General features: G+C 43.2%; 1 protein-coding gene across 5 annotated transcripts in view; it reads left to right on the forward strand.

The window, feature by feature from the left end:
• enah (ENAH actin regulator) overlaps positions 1-12190 on the forward strand; it is a 137672-nt gene that overhangs the window by 100539 nt on the left and 24943 nt on the right. For all 5 annotated transcript variants that reach the window (XM_084376907.1, XM_084376906.1, XM_084376905.1 and 2 more), the window contains exon 5: positions 11524-11837. In XM_084376907.1, coding sequence (XP_084233033.1) covers positions 11524-11837 — 314 coding nt within the window. The remainder of the gene's footprint in view (positions 1-11523; positions 11838-12190) is intronic.

A 12190-nucleotide genomic window follows, 5' to 3' on the forward strand; every position in this document is an offset into this window, starting at 1 on the left:
GTAATCCTCCTTTTCATCGAGAGGTAAAAGACGGCGTATCGCTCCAACAATGATTGATGGATTGATGGAAATATTCACTGCATGTGCGAGTGGATTCATGGATGACAGAGGGAAAGAGTGTGGATAAACCACCTGTTCAGAAATGCAGGGTACTACCCTCAGATTAAAAAGACATGAGCTGGAAATAATAGGCTGTGTGTATAAATAGACGTGTGGTGCGTGGGAGCAAGGGAGTGTGTGTTGGGAGAGAGAGGAAATGTGTTGCATCGTCTTGAATGAAAGAATGAAATGAAATAGAGGAAAAGAATGTGAATATATGTGTTAGATTTGTGTTAGCTCTTAGCGTTTAGCTGCTGGTATTTAACACTCTCAGGGTGAAAACACCAGTAGCTGCTAACACGTGTTGACATCAGCATATATTCTTAAAGGTTTGATATGAACACACACACATCTTGCCCCTATAACCAATATGTTAGCTTGGCTTTGATAACAAGGTTGGGGTCTTATGTTAGTGGGACACATGACCCAGTGTGCAAGTGTGTGTGCATATATTGCACACTTGGACTAGATCCTCGCTAGAGTAGGTCCATATGGTCCATCTGGGCTCCTATCCATTCAAACAACATTTCCTGGTTCTGCGAGCCAATCGGGCGAGCTGCAGCGTCCGGGCCAACAGATTTCGCCAGACTTCAGCGTCCCTGATGAATTAGCACAGTTGTCACTTGTGGCAAAGAGGCAAAACCATAATGTGACATCATTTTTGCTCAAGGAAAAAAATGATTTAACATTCACGGCAATATAGCAGTGAACATTTTAAATTCAAAAGTGATATCAACCAAAATATATAGCCGCTGGCAGTGGAAAGTATGACATTGATTACTGCATTACCCTGCTCACTTATTTATTTAAAGGAAGGATCTCTTTGTTGATTCTGGCTGCCTGTGTGGACAAAAGGAGTGAAAGAAAAATGCAACATATTTTCAATACTACTGTACTTTCCCTTTTCAAACACAGCTATTTGCAGGATATCTGTAATATGACTGGTGAAACAAACCAGTCTGGTGGTATTGCCGTACCACCAGACTACAGAGCAGCGTCTTCCCTCAGGCATTCTCAGCAGATAAATAAAAAGTTCTATTTACTGATGAGTCCAAGTTTGAGATTTAGTCAGTAACAGAAGGGTGTATGTAAGGAGACGAGCAGCAGAGAGAATGATACCACAGTGTTTCAACCCACAGTGAAACATGGTGGTGGGAGTATTCCAGTCTGGGGCTGTTTTGCCTCCTCTGGAGTTGGACGTCTACACAGAATTGACTCCACCCTGACCAAGGAGAAGTACCGATCCATTATTCAGAGACATGATACACTCCCTGAAGAAAGATGCACACTGCAGCAGGATAATGAGCCCAAACACACCTCAAAGCTTTGACACAACTACTTGAAGACGAAGAATAAATAAAACAGTATTAAATTCTAGAAGAATGCAAAAGAGAATATTTTCACTAGTGGTCTGACTTATACACATATATGTATATATGTATATACACATACTGTATATATTGTTCATTTACATTTTCCCCCGACCATATGGTGCGTAGTTTAAAGGGAGCTGCAAAATCATAGTTAAGTGCATAATAAAGGATTTATTAACCTTAATGTTCCCACTTTAGATCCAGTAGCTGCAGAAAAGCATAGTTAACTGGTAATAGGTAATAAAGTATTTATTAATATCAATAAGGCACTAATGTTAAGCTGTCTATAAACTGTAATAATAATAAATGCAATTATGCTATTATTAACCCTTATATATCCTAATTAATGTCAATAAGCATCTTATAAGGTCTAATAAATGACTTAATTACTATTAATTAAAGCTTATAACAAGGACTTTAATATAAAGTTCAACTGTTTGTGTCCCTTCTCATCATTTGTGTATCTAATGTATACACTTAATAGCCGTTAATCTGAAGTGATGAAATGTATTGGAGAGCCTTTGCAAACCTTTGATCTTCACAACCTTTCACTGCAGATCCTATTGTAACGTTATTTGCATTCTGTCCCTGCAGCCGCCCTCCTTCTCTTAATGTCGACAGCGAGACGTTTGATGTTTCCAATATTAACCCAAATCCTTTCTGACTCTGCCTCAGAGAGTCTTGAACTCAGTCATAGTAAGTTGTTGCAAAGAGGAAAAGGAATATGTGTGCATGTGCATGTGCATGTATGTCTGTGTGCAGGGATTCAGGCCGTGCCACCGCCCACACTCCCTTAGCAACGGTTTCCCCGGCAACTCTTGTCAGAAGGCAAGTGAGACGCCAGTTAAAGCGTGCAGGAGGCTTTTCACAGCTTTGAATCCTCTGACGTTTCCCTGCAAGGCAGAGAGCGACGTGGAGGGAAGAGAAACCTGTTTTAGGTTCTGCCATGAGAGGCAGTGCAGACAGGGCAAACACTGTCAGTAGTTCATATTTACATGATATGCTCTAGATATTAGCTTTACACAAAAGACTTGGTAAAAATATAAAGGGTTAGTCTACTCAAATCTGTATCTCCATAGATTTGAGAGGTGACTGTAAAAAGTTTCTTGTTTGCTCAAACCGTGTTAGCTACAGTTGATTCCAATGGTCACAAAGTGCAAAAAGATTTCTAATGTACTTACAAAGCATCCACCTCCTCCCTGTCCATCCATATGCTCAGTGTGTTTCAATCATTCTGTTACCAAATAATGCAAATGTTCCTGTTGTCGCCCTCCTTGAGGCGCCGTAGTCCCGTCAGAAGTAGAATATTTGGCTGTATTTTAGCAAGTGTGTGTACTGTGTACTGTACTGAACATACAGATGGAGCAAAGAGACATTATGATATCTTTTAGGCTACGAAACTGATCACTGTTGGACATGTAAGAGACATTAATCGAGTGGACCACAGTTGCTGTTCAACAGATGTTTTGCAGCCATCTGTCAAGCCAACAGGAGGTTAGTGAAGAGTATCACTTGACACCCTCTCATGTACACTCATGCTGATCACTGCTGATACGCCACACCACAGCTGAGAACAGTCTTTTCAGTGGCTTTCAAACTTTTTCTGTCACTCCCCCCTTTGAATTCTGAAAAAGAAAACCAAATCTCCTCGACCCTCAGATTGTTTAACACTGGTAGGTAAAGTAGTCTTGAGGTAGAAATGTATTATTACCAAGAACATGAACTGAATGTTCCTTCTCACCCAAGATTCAGATTTTTTTTTGCAAATGCAGGTTTTAAACACAAAGTAGAGTATCTCCTTCATTCTCTTCTTCCCTGTCCATCTTGTGCTTTGCGTGTTGTTTTGCTTCATTCCTATTCAGAGCACTCTTGTTCCCAAATGTCAGAATCATGGACCTTTTTCACAGCAATCACTTTGACTCATCATGTAGCAGGAGAGGCACAGGTGGAGCTAATGACATTAACGATGGCTCCCCTCCAGCAATTATTGCACTGCAGCAATTAGTGATGTTATTAGTTACACCTGTGTTCAGCAAGTCGACAAATCTGCTGTAAAAAAAAATAACACAGTTTACTTTTTCAACTTACTGGCTTTGGTTAGGGATGATGCCTCAGCCCATAACAGATAACAGATCATTTCACATTCCTAACCTGTAGTTTATTCACACCTGAATACGAGTACGAAAGGCTAAGATGTAGTGAGCAGAGATGGATGATTTCATTTTCCACAGCACAAATAAGAACGTGTAGACGTTTCTCCTATTTTCTAAAACCTAAATGGTAATTGTTTTGTCTTCTTCTGAAACTGTAACAAACATCCACACTGACAGGAACATGTTGGGCTCTAGTGTACACGGTGTGGTTCTACACAGGGGCAGCAGTTTGACATTATGAGTGCAACAACTTACATCTGAAGGGGACAAATCATTCCTTTGAGGACAACAATGTAAGCATCTTGTCCAGAGAAGACAGATGATTTGAAAGAGGAGTAAAAGAATCCATCTATGTCAAACTGGAACGACCGTCTTTGAACAGAGGAGGTGGTTAAGACATGACTTATCACCCACCTACAATGCTGTACTGAGTTCTCTCCCCAGACAGCTTAACAACCATTCACATCTGGGCTCACCTAGCCTTAGCGGCCCACATGGAGGCTGGTTCATGGACCATGGCAGGTTGGACCAATGACCCACAAGTGACCCTAAAGACTCTGTAACTCAGAGCTCACACATGTCCTTAACGACTCTGTAAGGACACTCCCACACTATGTAAGGACACTCCCACAGAGTGTTTAAAAGCCTGCAGCTCCTCCAGTCAGTTAGAAGTGAAGAAGCCTCTTGGATGAGAGGTGAAACATCTTCAAAAAACTTAAACAAGTCCAGTTGCCTACGATACAGCACTTACAATTAGCATGAACTGGATGACTGAGAACCTTCATCAACATCCCTAGCACTGGTACAGTATATGGCAGTATTTTGGGGGGGGGGAACCTGAAGTGAAGTAGAAACTATTAAAATCTTAAATAACTGACATTTTTTGTGTCCATTATTTTGTATTAAATGAAAGTGACTGCGAGCATGTTGACTTCCACCTTGTGATGAGGCTAGTGTGAGCAGTAAGGACGCAGGTTTCCTCATATAACTGCCATTCTTAATGAAAGTGTGTTGTACAGTTTTGGCAATGAGAGATGCTGCTCTCACTGCACAGGAATGTGTGTGCTGAGAAGGTGGGCGTTACTATCGCATGACATCTTCTGAAGAGCCACACCGTGTAGTAAAGTCATAGACGCCCCCCTGTGAATGACAGGCTCACTGTCCCCTTTGAGTCGTCTGCATGCACACTTCCACACTCACAAACACAGGCATGCACATGATTTATCCACAAGAACACACACACACACACACCTCAAACATGTCACACGCACACCTCAGACATGTCATGTATTTTTTACAAATGTATCACATGCACACAGCATTCCCTGAGGCAGGAGATCATGACATTCCAAAACAATGTGCACACACACTTAAAATAACCTGTCTGGAGAGACATGTTTGAGGCGTGTGTGTGTGAATATGTTTCATTTATAAGCAGGAATCCCAAAACAACTAAGTCACAACTATGTTGTCCTTCCAGTGTAAATTTGCCCGAGAGTTTAAAAAGCCTCTGAGCTAAGAGACTTTCATCAATGCCAGCACAGCCGTTTAACTTCAACAAAGGAAACAACAGTGTAACTAGGTATCGGTACAGCTGAGGTTGCCTCTCTGCTCTAATTACAACAGATTCAGCAAGTCCACCCTCTCACCACACTGAGTGTAATGAGGAAAAATCAGGCAGCGTACAAGACAAATTACATTGACTCCTTTAGTCCAGATTTCTTTGTTAGAAATGTACTCCTGCAGCAGGAGTCCCTCTGGAAACAGATGGCATGGTGGCACAGATGTTAAGGAGACAGAAAGGCGACAGGTCCAGGAGGCTGAACTGGAAACTCTAAAGAGAAGCATCAGCTGGAGTGACCACCAGAACAGCCACATTTTGTCCCACTAAACACGGGTTAATTTAGCCTTTTCAGACAATATACTAAGACTTCCACAGTGGTCCAAAGTTCTGTTTTCCTCTGACACAACAGTTACTCCAGTGAATTCACTTCTTTCTCTGGCTGCAAGATCATTTCTACAGTTAAGATAGTCATACATTATTCTTTCAATGAGGCTATAAACTCTTCCATATGTTTTTCAAAACTCGTCATGTTCGTCAACAAAGGATTTCGCCCAAAATCACAAATCTCATTGCCTCAGAGGGCCTTACAACCTGTGCAGTGTACAACCCCCCCTGTCCTTAGATGCTTGATTCAAGTAAGGAAAAGCTCCCCAGCAGGGATGGGATCCCTCTCCCAGGACAGTTACACATGCATTAGATATTGTGTACACAAAACAGACCAACAAAATCACAGTATACAGATTGCAATGACAAAATATCTCATACAAGTAACTTAAAAAATATATGTAAAGCATGTGGATCCAGGAGGACGACTGAGCAGGCTGAGGCATCGCCAAGTGGTACCTGAGCCACACGACCTCCTCTCAAGCATGGTGGCCTCATTAGATTATAATAGGGGGAAAAATCAGGACCAGGACCAAACACTTTTCATTTTATCACTGCTGTTGCCAAGACACTTGTAGACAACAGCTGCTTTGCTAATCAGAGCAATCAACTTGTTTTTGATTGTCCTGTATATCCTAAACTCAAGCAGCTTTTCGCTCTGTGTAACAAACCTCACATGATGTTGAACATAAACGATGGTTAGTTACCAGCCAACGTTGCTGCTTGACAAATTGTACCAGCTGTAGCAGCTACAGCCTGCCAGCATTTGGTTGCTGGCTGTTGGCAGTTTTGCCATCTTAGCACAGAAAGGAGCAATCCGAGTCAAAATGTGGAACCCCTTCTGATCTGCCTAATTAGACTGATTTTAATACCATCGCACCGACACATCATGAGCTGATTTTAATCATGAAGCTGATCTGCTGCTTTTACAGTGCAGAGGATCCCACAGGGACTCATTTTCTATCAGCGGGAATATCTTATTGTAGATGGGGGAAGACCTCAGAGGAGACTGTAAAGTCCTCTGAGACATGGCCCTGCCACACTTCCATCGCCCATAAATCCAGGTTACCCCTGCAATTCTGTAATTACATCATTGGACTACTGAGACACCGTGAGAACTGGGGCAGTTTGTGTGTGTGCGTGTGTGTGTGTGTGCAGCCATCCAGCCTTCTATCTTGGGTCAGGTTTGTGATCCAATCTAATCTATTAAATGTCATTCACTCTTTCTGTCCCTTTATTCTATTCTGCCCGTCTTTCCATCCTCTGGTGTTCTCGCTCTTTTCGAGTCGATTGAGACAGGAGACAGACTTGGATGAGGAGAAGCCTTATGCTGTGCTCCACTCAATCCTGTATTCTGTAAAAGATATGGGAGTAAGGGAGATTGAGGTGTAGCATACATAAAGAGAGAATATTCTAAAAATCCCCTTCATACCTCTGGCTGGCATCTTATAGGTCAGGATAATCCTGCAGAGCAGATAGGTGCATCTGAGCTCTCTGCAGCCGTGTCACAGCTAAGCTCTGCGGGTTTGAGGGAATTAGCTTGAGTGCTGCTAATTCATTTGGATCAGTCATAATGCAAGCAAACACCACATTGGGTAAATTCACTGATTAGATCCTTTCTTCCTGGTGAAGAGTTGTAAAGAGGGGCACACAGAAGGAAGGCTGGTAACATTTTACCTGTTCTTGAAAAGACTGACTGACTTTTGCACATTAGTCATCTTCTTTGTTCAGATTTCCATTATTAACAACCTCTTTATATTATATACATTTGTGGACACCCGGTACAAATGAAATATCTTTCTCTTGTCATAATCATGACAGCCCTGACTAACACACATTTGTGATGACTGAGAGGACTCTGAAGGGAAACCTTAGTGTTTGGTTTTACCCTTGCTGCAATCTTAGCAGTTTCTGGGAGCAGAAAATCCAGATTTGTGGATGTAGACTTGGTTGAGCTGAGGAAAGGAATGAGCATTTGGCCCCTCAGAAACATTTTTAAAGTTGCGTCAAATAGAGGATTATATTTTTAGATGCAGTCATTTTCATCTATCAGAAAGGATTTGCTGAAGGAATATTAAAGGACCAAATAAGAGATTATGTTAAACCTTCAATACTGTCTGTGGAGACACATGGATTATTTGGACTATGTCAATGAAGCGCTAATGAACACCAACAAACAGCAACGTGCTGCCCACTTAGTTCTTACACAGTCATTTTGATTCATGGCAGCATGTAGACACCTGAAGCACCAGACGTGAAAATGAAAAGAGGGCAGACAACACTGGACCCGCCTCGATTGGATGATGTGTGTGGTCTGTCTAAGGGGCAGTGTAGCCGACCTTAAGGGTGACTTGAAGACAATCAAGTGACCCAAAATGTAGCATGAAAGTATCCTTTTTTTGGCACAAGCACCAGTCAGTCACAACATTAAAATGACTAACAGGTAAAGTGAATATCATTGATCATCTGGTTGCAGTGCAATGTTCTGCTGAGAAACCATGGGTCCTGACATTCACGTAGATGTCACTTGAAACGCACCACCCATTGAAACACCATTGTAAACCGGGTGCACCCCCTCATGGAAACGGATCTCCTGATGCTCCCAGCATGAAGATGCACCCTGCAACACCTCAAACCTGCTGAGGAGTGATCTGAGGACCTGACAAAGAGCTCATGGCATTAAGCCAACCTCCAAATGTCCCGGATCCCAATCCGATCATGCATCTGTGGGACAAGCCAGTACAAGGAGGCCCCATCGTGGATCAGACTTGGTTCTGGTGGTTTTGACCAGTCTAATCATGGACACAGGTCATCTAGGGGTGTCCTGTGGTGTCCTGTGGTGGCACCGGGACGTTGCCAGCGGATCCTTTGGGTTCTGTGGGTTGCGAGGTGGGACCTTTATGGATCGAACTTGTTCCAGCAGGTGTCATGAATGCTCAGTCATTTTGGGGTCTAGGAATTTGGAGGCCAAGTTGATGCCTTGAGCTCTTGGTCAATACATGAGCAATGAAGAACTTTGCCATCTGTGAAGCACAGTAGGGTTTTCTGGCATAACTTCACCTACTTCCAAGGTGCGAACAGTAAAGGTCTCAAGGGGTCAAAACTTCAGCAACACTTGTATCCAATGTGTTTTGGATTGTGGATGGCCCCGATGAAGGCAGCAAGCTGAAACGTATTTGTCTTTGGACACATTTTTGGTCAGGACTTAAAAGTATTGAAATTCCATCCACAGCTCTATAAATAAGCAACTGATCAAAAAATAAAATGTGATACAGAAAGCCACTTTCTATACCAGGAATAATCAACTTCATAAGCTCTCAAGTTCTATTAAGATCCTACTCCTGGTCTATTTGACACCCTGCCTGGGAAAGTAGCTGAGTATGTGCCAAATCTCTTGATGACCTAATTTGCACAGACTAGTGCCAACTGTCTACAAACGTAAATATCATCATCATCCTGCCAAATGTAGCCTTTGAATTAGGCGAAAGGACAATGACATTTTGTACAAAGTGCAGATGTATATTTGACACAGACATGATGATATATTGGTTGGTCTGTTGTTTAGTGACTCAAAGGAAGCAGGAGGTGTTGTCACAGCAGCTGATGCATGAGAACAACTATTCCCAAAGCATACCTTGGGAACACAAACCTGCCAGTCCAAACAAGCCAAGAGATGTGTGTTTGTGTCACTGGTGAAGTGAGGTTTTGTGTGTTTGTCACCAGTGCAGGTGAAAGCAAACGGAGTGTGTTTGCATTAAGCAACGTTTATGCTGATGGCTGACTTTTAGTTGTGAGTCAGCTTTCAGCAGAACAGGATGAGTGAGGGCAGACGACATGACGGGATGTGACTTGATGTGTGTGTGTGTGTGTGTGTGTGTGTGTGTGTGTGTGTGTGTGTGTGTGCGTGTGTGTGTCAGAGAGAGAGTGCATGTTGGCATTTAGCCCCAGTTCCCACCATCTCTCTGCCTGCTTGCGTAATTTATGAATGTAACGCTCACTTACTTACAGCCAATGCAATTTATGACCCAGTAAATCATAGAATGTGACACAACAGTTGACGCTTTCCAATTAAATGAAATTTCCTGGGAACCGTGTGTGTGTGTGTGTCTGTGTGTGTGGTGTGTGTGAACCTGACAGATTACAACCCACACACACCTTTCCTGTACTTTATATTTGTTCATAAAAATCCTTCACACTACCTGTCAGTTGTTGTGATGAAGGACGGACTGAGTAGCTCTCTATTTATTCATCTAAAACACACTTGTTAATGTGAGTATGGACCAGTATATTGTTCCTCTCTGTGTCTGGAATCTACTCTACACTAAGATATTTATTTTATTCTTTTAATGTTTTGCCATAACGCACATTTGACTTTTCCTCTCTCTCAAGCTCTGCTGCTGCTGCTGTTGATACTTTTCTGCTACTGTTAGCATCCTGTGAAAGCTGTAGTCACATCATTATTCAGCCTGTGCTACATCTATATAATCCATGTTGCATATATAACCTCTGTTGTTTTTATTTGGTCTTGTTCTCATCAGATATTCTTGTACAAACCGCTCTAACAGCAGCACAGTTTCCCCACAGGGATCATAACAGTGTTTTCACCAGATTTCACATAGAGTAAACGGGAAATGGCCTTAAGTCATTTTCACATGCATGCACAGCCACACACACACACACACTGCTCACAGTTTACCTCCACTGCTGCTGTCACACATGCACTGGTCCTTCTACTGCTGCCTTCTGCTGACACCTAGTGAGCAAACTTGGATCTGCAGGCACAATTTTGTGTTGAAAACCTTCAGGAAACCCTCCCTGAACACACCATACTACAGAATCATTAACTTTACATTTTGCATCAAATTCAAAAACAGCCAACATATGAGAGTTTTATCCTTGCCTCTGTTTCCGTATATTCGTCCTCTCACACACACTCTTTGCGGCAGTGTGCAGCCGAGGGAGGCTTTCAGCCAGAGGCCATCCTTAACTCAATGTGTGTGTTTGTTAATGTGCCCAAATTTTAGAAAACTGACTGGTTGCATAACAGCATGGCCATTGTGCCTAAGAGCAATTATTATATAATGACATGTCTTATATAATGATAACAGTGACTGCCTTCAGGTCAGGGGGGTCAAGACAGGCTGACACTAACTTCCTCCTCTTCACTCATTCTGCTTGTCTTTGTCATTTCTTCTCCACATCTGTCCTTCTTCTATCTTTCACCTTACCTGTCTCTTATAATCACTGGTGGTAGTTGACGTCTTTGACAAAGATCATGTGATGACTTCTGGTCCTGGCCCAGAGTAAGCTGGTCAAAGATCAGTTATATTGTGACATTGGAGAAGAGACAATACATTTAGGGCATTAGATACAAGTGGTATGTCGAGAGTTTAGCATTAATTTGATTTGTCCTCTCCTCTACTGTTTCCTCTCCTCCTGTCCTCTCCTCTACTGTTTCCTCTCCTCCTGTCCTCTCCTCTACTGTTTCCTCTCCTCCTGTCCTCTGCTCTCTTCGCCTCCTTTGTTTTCTCTTCTCTCCTCTCGTCCTTCTTCTCTTGTCCTCCTCTTCTCTTTTCCTCCCCTCCTCTCTCCACCTGTCATCCTCTCCTATCTTGTTTTCTCTTGTCTCCTCTGCTCCTCATTTCTTCCTCTCCTCTTTTCCTAACCTCTCCTCTCCTCTCCTCTCCTCCTGTCCTCTCCTCTACTGTTTCCTGTCCTCTACTGTTTCCTCTCCTCCTGTCCTCTGCTCTCTTCCCCTCCTTTGTTTTCTCCTCTCTCCTCTCGTCCTTCTTCTCTTGTCCTCCTCTTCTCTCTTTCCTCCCCTCCTCTCTCCACCTGCCATCCTCTGCTCCTCTCTTCTTCCTCTCCTCTTTTCCTAACCTCTCCTCTGCGCTTGTGTCCTCTCATCTCCTTTGCTCCTGTCATCATCTCCTCTCCTCTCCTCCTCCAGGCAGCTTCAGGAGCTGCAGAAGCAGAAGGAGATGGAGCGTGAGCATCAGGAGAGGGAGCGTCAGGAGCAGGAGCGCCTGGAGCGAGAGATGCTGGAGCGTGAGCGACAGGAGCGAGAGCGTCAGGAGCTGGAACGTCAGGAGAGGGAGGCGCAGGCGGAGAGGGAGCGAGTGGAGCGAGAGCAGCAGGAGCGCGCCGAGCGTGAGCTGATGGAGCGGGAGAAGGTGGAGAGAGAGCGGATGGAGAGGGAGCAGCAGGAGCAGTTGGACAGAGAGCAGCAGGACTGGGAGAGAGGGAGACGCATCTCTAATGCTGGTGAGTGATGCACTCTGGTTTCCTGCTCACACACACACACTCACACACACACACACACACACACACACACACTATGGGTTAGGGTGTGTAAGGGTCAGTATTGAGACTGTTGGACATGAAGACAGTTTTGTTTATTTGTATTATCTTCAAATTTGAAAATGTTCTTGCCACTCAACACAAATAAAGGAATACAGGTGTTCTTCAGACATTCTGATGCTTGTTTGAAGTCTTATGAGCAAAATAGTTCCACTTGTGTACTACTGGACAAAGGCAGACTGCACGCTGCATGGATACATCAGTTATAGTCAATATGGAATAAGGAGCTCTCTTCCTTTATTCATTTCTTTCCAAAG

This window comes from Pagrus pagrus, assembly GCF_965226575.1.
Source record: "Pagrus pagrus genome assembly, chromosome: 16".
Classification (NCBI taxonomy): domain Eukaryota; kingdom Metazoa; phylum Chordata; class Actinopteri; order Spariformes; family Sparidae; genus Pagrus; species Pagrus pagrus.